Here is a 16350-nt window from a genome sequence, read left to right on the forward strand (position 1 = left end):
GGCAACTGCAAAGATGTTGGCATTCATTCAGGGAGAGATGCAAGCATTGGAGGGCTTTGAGCAAATGACTGACAAGATCTGACTGATATCTTTAAAAGGATCACCCTAAGCGCTGTGTTGAGAATGGCCTATAAGGGAGTTAGGGTGGAAGCAGGGAGACCAGTGACGATGCTCCTTCAGATGTCCAGGCAAGAGATGATGGGGACGTGGACCAGTGTGGCAGCAGTGGAGGCGGGGAGAAATGGTCAGATTCTAGATATATTTTGAAGATAGAGCTGACAGGGTTTTGTGATGGGATGTAAGAGTAAAAAGAGAGTCAAGGATAAAACCAAGTTTTTTTGGCTTGAGCAAGAGGAAAATGTTGCCGTTCATTGACACCGAGAAGGCAATGAGTGGAGCAAGTTTCAGTCAGGAAAGTTGGGACGTGTCGGGTTTGTGATGCCTATCAGACATGTAAGTAGAGTGTTGATCTGGCAGTTAGGGGAGTGTGGCATTCGGAGGAAAGGTACAGGGCTGGAGATTCAGATTTGGTGTCAACAGTGTATAGGGGAATGAACATCTGGAAATGAAGACATCACTTAGCAAGTGAGAGTAAATACAGAAAAGAGATCCCAGGAGTGAGCCTTGGGTCCTGCAATGTTAAGAAGTTGTGGAAATAAAGGAGGAACCAGCAAAGGAGGCTGAGAAGGAGCGTCAGCGAGGTAGGAGGAGAACTGGGAGAGGGTGGTGTTTGGGAATCCAAATGAAAGTGCAGGAAGAAGGGGTGCTCAGGTGTGCCCAGCACTGCTCATAGGTCAAGTGTAATGAGGACAGAGAGGTCATCACTGAATTTAGCAATGACATGAAGGTCATTTGGAATCTTGACAACAGTAGTTTTGGTGAAATGGTGGGAATGAAAGCCTGATTGGAGTAGGTTTTAGAGAGAATGGGAGGTGAGAAATTGACATAGATGGTAGTAATAACACTTTTAAGAATTTTACTTTAAATGAGAGCAGAAAAATAAGGTGGGACCAGCTCTAGCCTTGTCCACCTTACAACTCACAATCCCGCTTGTGTCTCTCCCTCTTTTTCCAGTCCACTGTTTCCCACCTGTCCTCCCATCAAGCGGTTGTTTTACTTGTCATGCTTGTGTGTGGTGCCTTTGCTTGGCTAGTTGGAAAACTGTCAAAGCAGTAGCTGGGTCCCTGCATCCAACTTTGTCAGGGCAAAACGCCCCCTTCTCTCAGATTGTCCCCTCCCACTGGTGCCAGCTGTGTCTCTCAACAGGCAATCTCGAGCTCCTGTGGGAGGGGTGGATGGATGGTGTGTGTCCGGGCTTTGACGGTTCCCTTTCTCCACAGGGTGGACCAGATTGTGGGCCGGGGGCTCGGGGATCGGAAGGCACGGGAGAAGGGCGACAAGGGGCCCTCGGACACGGAGGCGGTGGATGAAATCAGTATGATGGGACGCGTGGTCAAGGTGGAGAAGCAGGTGAGTGTGCGAGGGCATTTCGTTGGTGTGTCGGAACTAGTCGTCGACCGAGAAGCTCTGGAAGGCCACGGGGACAAGCACAAGGGTAGGGTGAGCTTCTCAGAGCCGCAGCCCAGAGCACCTGCCGGCAGGAGGCCCAAGCATGGCCCACACGCCCATGGCCAGGCCCACCCCGGCCCCACAGACAAGCCCCGCCTCCCAGGAAGCCCGCCTTCTCCTGCTAAACTCCCGCGAAAACCCACCCTCTCCTGCCAAGCCCCGCTATAGTCTAAAATAAACCCGTCTAAGTCCCACCTATTTCATTTAACCCCGCCTCCGTTGTCTCTCAATCGCCCGGACTATCCCAACCAGTCACAACTAAATTTTGTTCGGCGAATAAGCCCCCTGGTTCCCAGCTTCGTCCTGCCCGCCGGCCAAGCTCCGCCTTTCCTGTCGCACCTCCTCCTGGAGGAGCTGCGTTTCCCAGACGCGCTCCACCCCGGACAAGCCCCGCCTCCCAGCCATGTCCCGCCTCTAGCCCCGGCCAGACCCCGCCTCCTGGCCGCGCTCCTCCCAAGCCCCACCTCCAGCCTTGCCCCTGCCCAGCCCCAAGTCCCTCCTCCAGTCCCAGCCAAGCCCCGCCTCCCAGCCATGTCCCGCCTCTAGCCCCGGCCAGACCCCGCCTCCTGGCCGCGCTCCTCCCAAGCCCCACCTCCAGCCTTGCCCCTGCCCAGCCCCAAGTCCCTCCTCCAGTCCCAGCCAAGCCCCGCCTCCCAGCCATGTCCCGCCTCTAGCCCCGGCCAGACCCCGCCTCCTGGCCGCGCTCCTCCCAAGCTCCACCTCCAGCCTTGCCCCTGCCCAGCCCCAAATCCCTCCTCCAGTCCCAGCCAAGCCCCGCCTCCAGCCGCTCCCCGCCCCCAGGTGCAGTCCATCGAGCACAAGCTGGACCTGCTGTTGGGCTTCTACTCGCGCTGCCTGCGCTCCGGCACCTCGGCCAGCTTGGGCACAGTGCAAGTACCGCTCTTCGACCCCGACATCACCTCGGACTACCACAGTCCTGTGGACCACGAGGACATCTCTGTCTCCGCACAGACGCTCAGCACCTCCCGCTCGGTCAGCACCAATATGGACTGAGGGTCTCTTCAGGGGCGGGGCCGCACTCGGCCAGCGCCTTGGCCTGACGCCCGGACCCTCTCTTACTTGAACTCACTCCCTCTCGGGGAGAGAGGCCACGCGCAGTATTGAGCTGCCTGGGTGGGCGAGATACCCCACCCAGCGACGCGCCCAACCTCAGGAGCGTGAGATGCCAGGCTACACGGAGGGCAGCAGCAGCGGCTGCCCCTTGGCCTCTGGGCCCCCCAGTGCCCTGCCCGGTCCATCAAGGCCCGACACGACCTGTCTGGTAGAGGCACTGCCTCGGGAGTGGGAGCAGGGCGCTGGGGCCCTGGGCCCTGACCCAGCTTCCAGCTATGCAAGGCGAGGTCTCTGGCCCGCCCTTCGGACAGAGCAGGGAAGCCCTCCCGCCAAGTCCCCGCCCCAATGGGGGTGGGCCCGGGGTGCCCACAGGTACCCACAAGCACAGGACCCTGCCATGAGGCAGGTGGGCACCATATATGCAAACTATGTTAAATATGCAACTTTGGGGACCCCCATGGGGTCCCTCTGCCCCTCTCCCATTGGGAGATGGGCCCCCAGCAGTAGCTGGTCTCAGGCTGCTTGGCCATGACCCTCCTTTCCATTCTTTGGCTTATCACCCCCCCCCACCCAGCATGGGGCCTGTTTCTCCCTTGCCTCCCCCAAGGGCAGTGCCTGGGCCTTTCTTGCCTTTTGCAGAGTCCCCTTCCTGTGGGATGTCCACTTCCCTCTTTGGCCTTCCAGATGCCTTTGACAAAATTAAGTTTCTGTGTTCTTCCCCAAACTCCCACAGACAATGCTCCCATGGTTACACAAACACGTCCCTTTAGTTTCCCCAGACATGCAGAAAGTCTCTCACATCCACACTGACACACACAATCGCTCGCCTATGGAGACGTGAGCCCAGAGCACTCAGCCTTTCCTGGGCCTCTGCAGCTGATGCCAGTGAACTGGCCTTGCGGGGTGATGTCCACTAGGAGGAGCCCCCGACTCCATCCAGGTAGGAGAGGGAGCTCTGAAGTGACACCAGGTCTCTCCAGGCCCCTCCAGAGCTTTACCAGTTCTCCTTACTCAAGAAGATGTACTCCACACTGGGCCAGGAGCCCTCACTGCTGCCTCTGCCTGCCCCCAAGGGCCCTTCCCAACGTCCCCACAGCACAACTCAGGCCTAGGCCTCTGGGGCCTGGATAGCACTGGAAAGACCCCAGACCCTTCCCCAGGGTGGTTGTCAGGCCCGCTTCTGTCTAGGCTTGCCACCTTTCTAGTCACTGTAACTCCCAAAGAGAATAATGCATCTAGCAACTACCATTTTTCAGGCACCCGTGCATCTGGCATTACATGCACTGTTTCTCCTTCTTCCATACCTCACTCTTCACTTTAGTTGGCAGCCCCCATACTGGCATAAGCCCCCATCCACTCCAGGCCTCCAGCACCTGTTTGGTATCCCTATACCTTTGTTCCTCTTCTGCAAAGCCAATGCAGGTGATAGCAGATTGATGGGTAGTGGGGTGCCAGTGAACAAGGGGCACAGGCCCAGCTGCCTGCATCTCATAAATGGGGACCTGCATGAACCAGCACTAGGGCTGGGGTTGGATCTTGCTCAGCCCCACCGTGCCCAGCCTCTGCCCCAACATGCCCTCTGCATGTCAACATCATGCCCTGGATGGAGCCTATCCTGGCTCACCTCACCCGCACTGCACTGTCCCCAGAGAGCCACCCCTTGGCCCCTCAGAGACAGAGCTGTGGAGAGGGGCAGGAGAATGGGATTACCCTGTGACCAAAGGAGACTTGGGAAGAAGCCCTCCCTCCTTCCACGATCAAGGTTCCCCACCAACCTGGTTCTCGAATATGCAAGTACCTCACTTTGTTAACTTATTAACTTATTGGTTTCATTAAAGTTTTCAGTAGGAGGTGGTTGGCTTTGAATGTTTGGTGGCTGTGGGGTGGGTACCTGGTCTGGGGGTGAGATGAGGAGATTTGGATTAGTCAGAACTCTTTGGGTTGTAACAACAAAATCTCAACTGTACGGCTTAAGCAAAAAGTAAAACTTATTGGCCCAGGTAACTAAAATGTCCAGGGGCTAGGCTTGGCTCCACGCACAGCTAGATCTGGGTGCTGAAATGTGTCAGTGATCTGTCTTCTGTCTCAGCCTTCTTCTCAGGCAGGCTGACCTCTCCTAGTGATCCCCCGGCACTTCCAAATTTACTTTCTTTTGGCTTAAGGCCCCAGGGAAAAGTGAGTGCCACTTTCCTAATAGTTTGTACCAGTCAGGGTCCAGTCAGGAAAACAGAAATTACACTAGAAATTTTTCAACAAAGAGAATTTGCTATAGGGAATGGGTTACACTGATGTTGGCGGGCTGAAAGAACAAAAGAGAATGCTGAGATAACCCAGAGAAAAATCACTGCAGGAAGCAGCTACCATTCTTAAAGCTGAAGGAATACAGGGAAGAGGTTGGGCTTAGCAGAACCCACAAGCTTCATTGGGGGAGCCCTAGAGTGCTGGGCTCAGAGGTCTTGAGAGGGGGTGCTGTTTGGCTGGTGCTAGTACCTCTTAGGGGATACAGTGAGCTTGTCTGGGAGTGCAGAAAAAAAGCTCAAGGTTGTGATTAGGGTTTCCAGGCGGGAATTCCCACCCGTTCTCGGGAATTTTTTTCGCGTTTCTGTTCCCGAATCCCGAGAAAAGTTGGTCGGGAAATCGGGAAAATTGGCTCCTTGAACCCAGGTGGTTGGTAGTACCGGCCGTCACTTTGTGGAAACGATTCATTGTGAAGAACAGATAACAGTTTATGTCTCGGGATTCGGGAATGGGAAAATGAAAAAAATTCCTGAGAACGGGCAGGAATTCCCGCCTGGAAACCCTAGTTGTGATCAACTCTTACTACCAGGCTGTTGCTGATAAAATTAGTAAGCAAAGCTCCTACTGCCTTCCTTATTGTCAAAGCCTGCTAACAAAGGAGTAATATGGTTTGCAGAGTCCCAGTCCCAGTACCCCAGGGCAGAGCACAGAAGGCTGCGTTTGCCACTAGAAGACAGTAACCTAATACCTGGCGCAGTCCACCCCTTTGGACACAGATCCAAACACATCAATCCACACATATTTGAACCTTCATATAGCAACAGTAGCTTCCACCTAATAAGATGAAACTATCTTGCATACAAATGAAGACACTCTAACTCTCTCCCCCTAAGTGGGAAAAACATTAAGTTCCACCTTCCAATAGATATATCCATCTCTGGTAGTTGTTGAATCCACGTTTTTGGTGATGTTAATTGCTCTTCTAATTCAGTCACAATCCCACCTGCCACTGAATACTGAACTGTAAAGGTGGCAAGCACAATCTATATATGAGTAAAATAATAGGAAGAAAGGAGAGGGGAGGAAAAAAACATATTACTTAGTATAACACACACACAACACACACACACCAAGCAAGGAAGAAAATATGCATAGTTGCAGTAGGCCTTCTGGTAACGGGTCACAGTGCCACAGTCGATTTACACTATATATCTGTTGATCTTTCTATCAGTCTATCATCTCCCTCCCTCCCTCCCTCCCTCCCTCCCTCCCTCCCTCCCTCCCTCCCTCCCTCCCTTCCTTCCTTCCTTCCTTCCCTCCCCCTCCTCCTCCTCCTCTTTCTTCTTCTTCCTCTCTCTCTCTCTCTCTCTCTCTCTCTCTCTCTCTCTCTCTCTCTCCTGCCGTTCTGTGTCCCCTTTGCTCAGGGCGTCTGCTGGTTTTGGTTCTTTACGTGGTGGAGTGACCCAAGTAATCATTCCTGAAGGGGCTGAATCCTCAATAGTCCTGCCCAGTTTTGGGTGCCATAGCTTTTCATTAATGTTCACCATGGCACATGGAAGGACTACGAGGGACCCTAGAGAATACCCTGGGTTCTAGATATAGCCCTCCTCACCCTTATTGTGTAGCAGCACCCCAGTTTCCCCTTGGTAATGAGGGTCAGTCAGGCAGCCAGTACAACGGGCAAACTCTTTCTTTGCCTGTTGGTTTAGTGGCACGAGGAGCCCAAAATGGCCTGTTAGAAGTTTTAACTTCCAATTCAATGAAAACTGTTTTTGCTTCCCTTCCCATGAGAATTAAGACCTCCAAACTCGCAGAGCCCAACGTTGCGGGGACAAGAAGCAAAAGTTCTGTGAGTGGGCATAGTAGCCTGAATAATGGCCACCCAAAGATATTAGGTCCTAATCTCTGGAATTTGTAAAATGTTACCTTATAAGGAAAAACAGATCTTTGGAAATGTGATTAAGTTAATGATCTTGCATGGGGAGATTATCCCGGATTAACCAGTGAGCCCTAAATCCGTTTTCAAGTGTCCTTTTCAGAGAGAGATGGAAGGAGATCTTAGACACATGGAAGAGGAGGAGACAATATGAAGATGGAAACAGAAATTGGAGTCATGTGGTCACAACAAAGGAATGCCAGCAGCCACCAGGTGGAAGAGTCAGGGAACTGATTCTCCCCTAGAGCTCTGGAGGGGGGTGTAGCCCTGCTGATATTTTGACTTAGGCCCAGGGAAGCTGATGAACTGCTGGCCTCTAGAACTGTGAGAGAATAAACTCTTTTGTTTTAAGTTACCAAGTTTATAGTAATTTGTTATGGCACCCACAGGAAACTAACACTGTGGGTTATTTGGTATGCTAGTGAGAGAGCCACTCTCTCCTCCCACTGATCCCCAGAGCCTTATATTCTGGCTGTGTTGACGAGGATAAATCACTGCCTTCTCCATAATGGAAATGATCCAGTAGAATCAACCTGGCATCAGGCGGCTAGATGAATCTCTTCTGAACAATGATACGTTGAATATTCGACATTTGTCTCTGCTGGTGGTAGGTACAGTAGTGGCCCAGCCAGATCAGCCTTGGTGAGGTAAATCCATATTGTCGAACGCATAAATAGTCTCCATTTTTGCGACCATCAACATGTTATACAAGAGTGTGCAGAGCAAGCAATGGAGAGATGTCATGCGGGGTCTCTGCTTCCGCTCTCTGCACAAGAACACAGGTGTCGTGTGGGGCGGCCTGCGGGGTCTCTGCTCCCACTCCCCTCATAAGAGCGCAGGATATGGCTAGGCCAAAAAGGAACACCCACGGAGCCATAGGTAGGGGAGTCATACCACTATGGTCTCACGGGAGGCTGGGTTCACACGACATGCGACCTGCTGTCCACTTTGCTGCCAACCGACCGATTCTCCTCGACTCTCCTCGACTCTCCTCTCTAGCCGCGGCAGTTATATCAGTGGCCAATGGCTCAATGGCCACAGCTGACAGCCAACCAGCCACAGCTGACAGCCACCCACTACCCAAGCCAGCACCCCTCCACATGAGGCCGAGAGCCTAGAAACTGCTCTCTGAGGCTCTGTCCCCACAAGAGACTACAGAAAGGGGCTGGCTGACACCCACGAATGTGCCATCTTAGCCACCTGATTATCAAGAACCTCCTCAGCCATGGATGCCCTTTGGTGAGATTTCACTTGGGGTAGAAGTATCTTCACACTCTGCCCACTTCTGAAAATCCATCTAAATACTCTTCCCAAGTCTTTCTTATCACCAGTCCTCTAATTCTGTGCTTCCTAAGTCCCTGACCATCCAGCCAAACCATTAACCACTACCCAGAAACCACTGTAGATCCCTCCTTGTCACCTCTCAATCCAGCCAAAATGGACAACCAAATGTACTGAAACGTGTGTAACATTTAGTCAGGCATGGGAACTGGCTGGTGGTGAATGTTCCAGCTAGGGGGCGTAGCATGTGTAAAGGTCCAGAGGCACCAGAGAGTGTGGTACATGAAAGGAACAGGAAGATATCCGTGTGACTGCGTCCAGATGGCAAGGAAGAGAGAGTGGTGCCAGATGGGACTTTAGAATTAGACAGGGGTCAGGTTTTCAGGATTTCATATTTCATTCCAAAGAGATAGGATTTCACTGTGAGGGCAGTGGGGAGACAATTAAATATTTTGATCAGGGATCAAACCAGGGTAGGTTTGCATTTTAGAAACTTTTCTGCCGATGCTAGGAGATAGATTTGTGGGTACAAGTCTGGGTGCAGGGAGACGAGTTAAGAGAGCAGGAGGTGCTGGTAACCTAAGACAAGCCCCATGGCATTTCACTAATTGAGTAAATGTCTGTGGACACCTGCTGTAGGCCAGCCCCTGGCTCAGCACAATACACAGGATGAACAGACGCAGGAGAGCCAGGTATGGCCCTGAGGTCAGCCAGCCACTGGGCAGAACAGATGCACAATTAACCAACCAATGCACATACATTTCTTTATCTTCTAAATTTGTCTGGCTCAGCAAGGAGGGTTTACAGGTGGCTATGGGAGTCCCCAAACTGTCAACAATTATGGCCTCAAGAGCAGATGTGATTTTAGTGTACCATTTATCTATTGCTGTGCGACAACGCGCCCTAAAACTTAATAGCTTAAAGTAACAACCATTTTATTTGCTCTTGATTCCGTGGGTCAGCGATTTGGGCTGGACTCAGCTGAGCAGTTCTGCTAATGTCACCTGGGATCACTAATGTGGTTGCAATCATCTGGCATCTTGACTGGGGCTGGAGGGTCTAAGATGGCCTCACTCACCTGTCTTGTGTTTGGTGTTGGCTGTCAGCACCCTGGTTGGTCCAGGTGTGGGATGGCTGGTCTCTGCTCCAGGTGGCTTCTCTTGCTCCCGTAAATTAGACTGGGCTTCTTCACATGACAAGAGGGCAAGAGCAGAAGCTAGATGGCCTCTTGAGGCCCAGGTTCAGAAGATGTAGGAAGCAGCCTGTGACTGCGGTAATGCAGGGGTCAGCTCATGCGGACGTGGGCTGCTTGCAATCTTGCCATTTTACACTCTTGCGGATCAAAGAAAACCATGCCGCGTGCTTTCCAATTTAGACAACTTGTTTCTTGTACTTTGGACAGTTCCGATGGGTAAGAGAGTTGCTTTATTTTCCCTTTGAGAAGCTGCGTTGCCCATCTTCCTTTTCTACCTACCTCTTGGACTGCGAAAGCTGCTACCCTGTGTATTAATTTGCTGGGGCTATCATAATAAATGCTATTATAATAAAAGCTCCATACCAGGTGCCTTAAACAACAGAAATGTATTTGCTCACAGTTCTGGAGGCTGGAAGTCCAAAATCAAGGTGTCAGCAGGGTTGGTTTCATTCTCAGGCCTCTATCTTGGCTGGCAGGTGGTCGTCTTTTCCTGGTGTCTACATTTGTTTCTCTGTGAGTACACATTCTCTCTTTCTCTCTCTCTCCCTCCCCCTCTCCTCTAATCACCTCTTCTCATAAAGACACCAGTGATATTGGATTAGGGCCCCGCCTAACAACCCCATTTTAACTCTTTAAAGGCCCTATCTCTAACTACCCTCACATTTTGAGGTACTGGGGGTTAGGGCTTCAACATAGGAATTTTGGAGATCACAATTCACCCCATAACACCTGGAGTGGGGCTTTTATCCACCAACGTCGTCCCCCTCTCTGCCGTAAATACACGGGACTGAGAATTCTTTCTGGGGCTTGCCCCATCTCAGCTGCACAGATCCAGACACATGTCTAGATATCATGGAACCAAATGATTGGGAAAACTTTTTTTTTTTTTTTTAGTTCCAGAACCTTTGATACGCTATAACTTATTTGGAACCCCAGTATAAAAGGTAAAATCATGGCAACCAAAACATGGGACCTCTCAGATGTGGCCTCAATTCTCACCCTGCATCCATGTTGAATATGTGCCTAGCGCTTTGTTGCAGCCAAAATAAGTCAAATCTGTCTTCACAATACTGTCTTTAATGATGGTATTAGATTGAATTATTTGTCTGAAAGTCTTCTTTCCTCATCGTTACCATGGCTACATTTGGGCGGAGTATAATTCCCTACCTGTCTTACATTGGGTTTCCTACCTGCAGGTTTGCAGACAGAGTGGTATGAAGGTTTATCGCCCAGTGCTCTCAGGAGATTCATCTGTAAGGATGCCAGGAAGGGAAGGCTGGATGGAGGGAGAAGCTGATCTGCAAAGTGATTACACTGAGCATATGCTGATCTTCAGGAGCTCTGGAGCTCAGACAGCCCTTCAGAGCTGTGCTACATTGAGGGAAGGAGGCAGGCTGTTGTTTCCATGCATCCATCAGCCAGTCACCGGCCCTGGGAGGGGTCTGACTTTGGGTGAGGCAGTTCCCTATGTTCAAGGGCAATTCCCAGTGAGTAACAGTTGTGAGTCAGCAGCTGAGATCCCCAGCAGCTGGGGAGTGGGTGTGCGGACCCTGAACGGGGCCTCTGAGCACCACAACATTTATTCCACCACCTCATTGATTTGGGCTTGACCATGGGGTTTACTCTGGCCAGTGGAATGGAGAGAGAAAAACAGTGTGCTTATTCTAAGGTAAGGCCACAGGGACATGGCAAGACCTCTCAGTGCTTCCTTCCTCCAACATGAGAAGACTCAGATAGCTGTTGTTCCTTCATCCTGGGGCCAGAACTCAGTCATGTGGAGCAGACCTGAACCAGACTCAAAGTCAGGAGGCCAGCATCCGCTGAACTGTAGTTGACCTAGAGACTTAGAAGTGTGAAATAATATATGGTTTTGTAGGCCGCTGAGATTTGGGGCTTGTTTGTTTCACAGCATTACCACAGCAAGACCTGACTAATATAGCTAGTAAGGTGGATTTTACTGGAAGCAGTGAAGCTGAAGGTTTATTGCATGGCACAACGTAGATCATTCTCTAAACTCTCCTGAAACATCTTTGTTTTTATCCCAAATGGCTTCTCTGGGCACCAGACACCTCCTCTTTCTTTCTTTCTCTGTTCCCCCACACAGCCTCTAAATTGGGTGGGAGACATGGAAGATTTCCTGGAAGTGGGGGAGATTGCCGGGAAGTAGATATCCTGGGGAGAGAGGTCCTAAGGCCTGAGACCCAGGCTGCCCTGGTGGGCTCTGAGCTTCCCTCTGACCCTCACTCCCACCAGACTCCCCTCAGCTTCTCTCCTGGGCTTCATGAACCCGCCCCCCCCAACCCTTGTCTCCCCTTCTCCAGGTGTCTCTTCAGCTCCTAGAAGGCATGAAAAACATCTGCTTCTTGTCTGCGGTCCTCACCGTCCCCTGCCCAAAGCTGGGTATATAGGGGATTAATCAAGGCTGGTCAGCAGGTCAAGAGGGAAGCAGGACCACCTGGGATCAATCCTCTCCCACCTGGGAATCCTCCTGGTCCCTGTCATGTGTACCCACAGCCACAAGGCGTCAGTAAAGACCTTGGCTTGGTGTTGCAGTGTCAGCCTGGAGCCAGGAAGGAGGCTGGACCTTTAGGGCCAGGACACCCCATCATGAAAGCCCATGAGTTAAGACCAGTATGTCCAGGGGCGGTGGAGAGAGAGAGAGAGAGAGAGAGAGAGAGAGAGAGAGAGAGAGAGAGAGAGAGACAGAGACAGAGAGAGAGACAGAGAGACAGAGACAGAGAGACAGAGAGACAGAGAGAGCGCCGAGCGGTTCACAGACTGAGAAGTTGGCACTCTAGGATTTGCCACACAGAGCAAGGGGCCACGTCCTTTGCCCTTCATTCATTTATTCTACAATTGTTTGTTTGTTTCTATTATGTGCCAAGCACTGTTTTAGGCACCAAGGTCACAGAGTCTCTCAAACTCACAAGTCCCTGTTCACATGGAGCAGACAGTACGTTACTGTCTAGACAGAAAATAAATAAAAAACAAGATAATTTCGGGGAATGATAAATGCTGTGAAGAGAATAAAATGGAAATGGGATCGTGACAACGTTGGGGAGGCAACTTTAGGGGTGTTGTCAGGGAAGCTCAAGGGGAAGTAAAAGCTTTCATAACAAGTCAGAGCTGCCAAGACTTCCAGAGGCTGACTGGTCCAACAGCCACATTTTGCAGATGGAGAAACTGAGGCCCAGTAAGCCAGGGCACACCCCAGAGCTGAGCCCACATCTTTTGACCCCCAGACTTGTCCTTGGGTGGCCTTCCTCTTCTCAGGTTCTTAACTTGCTCTGTGTCATCTCTGGGGGAAAGGGGTAGATGTGGGGGCACCCTCAGAATGTGAAGGTTAAACAAGGACCGGAGGAGAGGGCTACCTTGAGAAGTCCTAAGTGCTGAAAACACAACCCACACCGTAGTGGCGAAGCTGTCCCACAGAGTTCTGATTTTCCCCAAGATGCAGCTTCAAAAAACACATATTAAACATCAAATTCTTTTCCAAATTTTGGTTTTGATGCCTTTGCCTGTTTGAAGGGTGCGATCCTTGGAAGGTCATTTCCCCTCTCTGTGAGCCTTGGTTCCCTCATCTGCAAAAGCTGAACCCTGGCTTTCCTGACTCCAAAACCACTGCTCTGTCCAGTCCTTGTGAGACCACCGGCCCCCCACCGGGCTAGTCCGGCCTGGATCCACTGCCTCCACTTCTGAGTCTGTCCCCAATGTCCACTGCTGCCTTAAATCTGCCCATAAAGCCATCAGGCACGACCACTCTCATTCCAAGACTCACAGTGACCTGAGAGGTAGGTTTGGGCTTGCCATCATCCCCAGTTTGCCATCCAGAAATCAGGACTTGCTCAAGGTCACACAGCCATTAAGCAACAGAGCCGGAATTTGAACCCAAAGTTCTATTCAGTTTCCTCTGCCCAAGGCTCTCATTCAAGACTGTAACCCCCACTCCCCCGCCACACACAAAGCTTTGGTGTTCCAGGAACTAAGCTTTATTGCCCTGAAAATACGTTTATGTGCAATGTGTTGGTCCAGGTGGTGTCACTTGGTGTGGTGCTGCCACCACCTGAGCAAAGAGAGGTGTTGCACCCCTTCTCTCGCTGGTACTATCTGGGCCAAACCCAGAGGTAATGCCCAGAAGCCCAGACCTGGGTCACTCCACCCACAAGAACATGGAGGGCCCAAGGATGACTTAAACCAGCCACTTACCTTTGCTGATTTTCTTCTTCTTTTCCCACCTCCTGCTGACCCAGTGCAGCTGGCCTCCGGCCCTCCACTCCCTTGAAACTTCCCTGACAAAGACGTTTTTCACTTCCTGGTGGTCACATTGACTGGCCTCTTTTCAGCCCTCGTTTTACTTGACTTTATAGCATTAGACACTGCTGACCACACCTCCTTCAGGAAACACTTCCCTTGGCTTTTCCGGCATCTTCTTTGCTGGTTCTCGGCTGCCCTCCTAGCTGCTCCTCTCAGTCTCTGTCCCTCCCCTGTCTTGAATGTCTGTGTTACCCAAGGTTCTGTCCTTGGCCACTTTCTTTTATTACTATGTGTCACCATTCCTATGGCAACCATGGACATACTAATGGCTCCAAAACATGGTTATTCTCCGTCCAGAGCTCCCTGCTGAGCTCTCGGCCCACTCACCTGGCCTGCCTTTACCTGGACACCAACGCCAGATGAGCCAACGTATCACTTCTGTCTTTACCATCTCTCCTATCTACCTCACCTGCCACCACTTGTCCTAGGGCCCTCGTCCCTACCTGAATCAATGTGAAAGCCTTTGCAGCATTCTCCAGGTCTCCAATGTGCCCCTTTCAAATCCATTCTACTCACAGCAGTCAGAGCGCTCTTTCCAACACACAAATAACTCTTTTCCCACCCTGCTCATATGTTCCAAGGCTGCCCATTACCAACAGCATCGAGTTCAAGCTCCTCAAGTGTCATCCCTCTTTGGTCCTTGCCTACTTCAAATATATCCCTTGCCCCTCTGAGCACCCACCCGACACCCTAACCACATGGGACTTGTTGCGTTTTCCAATGAAGCCTTATCCATTCATGCCACTTGGCCATTTCACACACTGTCACCTCCCCTGGAATTTCTTTCTCTCATGTGCTCGTGTCCAAATTCTACCCCCTCCATTCCACTATGTGAGTGCCTCGTATGTGTCACAAACTTTGGTAAGTGCTTTCACAGCAGCCACCCATGGGTAAGTCCCATTATAATCCCTATTTCACAGATAAGGAAACTGAGCCTCAAAGAAGGGAAGTGAATTACCCAAGGTGCTCATTCGCAGTGATGACTGACTGATACCAACTCTTTTAAGTTCCAATAGTTTTTTTATATAGGACTCAGACCTCTGATATCTTCCCCAGCAAGTACCCTGGGGGCATAGGAAACTTGTATTCTGATCTCAACTTAGCCACTTATTATTTATTACTGCCACTCCCTGGTAGAGACTGCTGGTTGTCCACCAAAATCCAGCTTTCCCATCTTCAGTAGTAACTGAGTTATTGAAGAACAGATGTTTGCCAGCTACCTTATGGCTAAGCATGGTCATGTGATGAAATTCTTGTCAAGAGAATCTGAACAGAAGTGATGTGTGTATCCGGGCTAAAAACATTGGGTGTGTTCATCTCCTTACTCTCGTCTCCCTGAGAGCTGGATGTATAGGTGTCCATGACCCAGCCTCCACTCCACAGACAAATCCCCGCCCCCAAACAGAGCCACGTTGGCCTTTGAGCAGTCACCTTGGATCATGAGGGTAATGGCAGAACAATCCAGGTCTGAATGACTGGGTGGAACTAGAAAGAAATCTTTTTTGCTCTTTAAGCCACTTTTAAAATTTTCTGGTTCCCTTTGTTACAGCAGCAGCTGAACTAACACTTAAATATCTCTTCCTATGTGTACTTTCCTAAGTACATTAAATATTTTGACTTAATAAATTACTAGCTGTGTGGTAGTTGGCAAGTCACCTCACCTCTGTGAGCCTTGGTTTCCTTGCCTCCACATAACCTGGAATAACAATATATTAGTCAGATCACTGAGTTAGGTGAGAGGTTATGAGTCAGTATTAATGACCTAACAAGCAGACAGCTCACATGATTAGGGCACTAGCTGCAGATTTGAAAGACTTTGAGGTGAAGAAGATGAGGAGGAGAAGGAGGAGGAGGTAAAGCATTGCTATTTCAAAATAGTCATGGGAAATTGAAGAACTTTTTGGGATTCCTTACACTAATTTTATAATTTGGTATTATTTTATTTTGACTCACATATAGGGGAATAGGTGAACTAACCAAAACTAAATTATAGTAGGTGGTTCCCCAAATTTCCTATTACTAGGAGAAGGGTGACCAGGTCCTGGAAGGCATAAATAGCTGATGTCCCCTTCCACCTCTGGGTCTCCCTCTGTGAGCTGAAGAGCCCTATCCTTCCGCGATTTATGTGGGACATGCTCTGAAGTCACCGTCCCCACTCTGGACTCCTTTTCTGGACACTGTTAACAGCTACTGCTTACTCAGCACCTATTGAACGAATGTTGGAAACAACTATCACTTATTAGGGCCTTACTGCCTGCCGGGCCCCGTGCTGAGCCCACATCAGCCTTTAGCTCATTTAATCTGATCAGTTGGGTGTGTATATATTGGTACATATTTTAGATTATAATGAAAAACAAAAACAGGCTCAGAGTGGTAAAGTGGCTTTGACAGATGTCATCTACGTAGTTTGAGGCCAGAATTTAAACCCAGGTCTGCATGACCCCAAAACCTGGGCTTGTCCCTCAGCCCCGGTGGCTAGTTGTTGACCTCGCTCTGAGTGCAGAGCCCGGGTATAAGCACAACTCCGAAGGTGCCTCTGACTAGCTGTGAGAAGAGCCAGAATGTTCCTGTCTGTAATTTAAACCCAGAAGCGAGAGAGGGAAAAAATGGAGAGATTTGTTGACATAAAAATTATTAACTTCCAAAAGGCATGAGATAGCACAAACAAAGTCAAATAACCAGCAACAGATTGGGAGAGAATATTTGCAACATTTACAAAAGACAAAGGTTCACTATTCACAAC

General features: G+C 50.3%; 1 protein-coding gene across 6 annotated transcripts in view; it reads left to right on the forward strand.

Annotated features, from left to right (window-relative positions):
* KCNQ4 (potassium voltage-gated channel subfamily Q member 4) overlaps nucleotides 1-4493 on the forward strand; it is a 54600-nt gene extending 50107 nt beyond the window's left edge. For all 6 annotated transcript variants that reach the window (XM_074334506.1, XM_074334501.1, XM_074334502.1 and 3 more), the window contains 2 exons: nucleotides 1341-1470; nucleotides 2371-4493. In XM_074334506.1, coding sequence (XP_074190607.1) covers nucleotides 1341-1470; nucleotides 2371-2583 — 343 coding nt within the window. In that variant the 3' untranslated portion in view covers nucleotides 2584-4493. The remainder of the gene's footprint in view (nucleotides 1-1340; nucleotides 1471-2370) is intronic.
* The last annotated feature ends 11857 nt before the right edge of the window (nucleotides 4494-16350 follow it).

The sequence above is a fragment of the Rhinolophus sinicus genome, linkage group LG06 (genome assembly GCF_036562045.2).
Source record: "Rhinolophus sinicus isolate RSC01 linkage group LG06, ASM3656204v1, whole genome shotgun sequence".
Taxonomy (NCBI): Eukaryota; Metazoa; Chordata; class Mammalia; order Chiroptera; family Rhinolophidae; genus Rhinolophus; species Rhinolophus sinicus.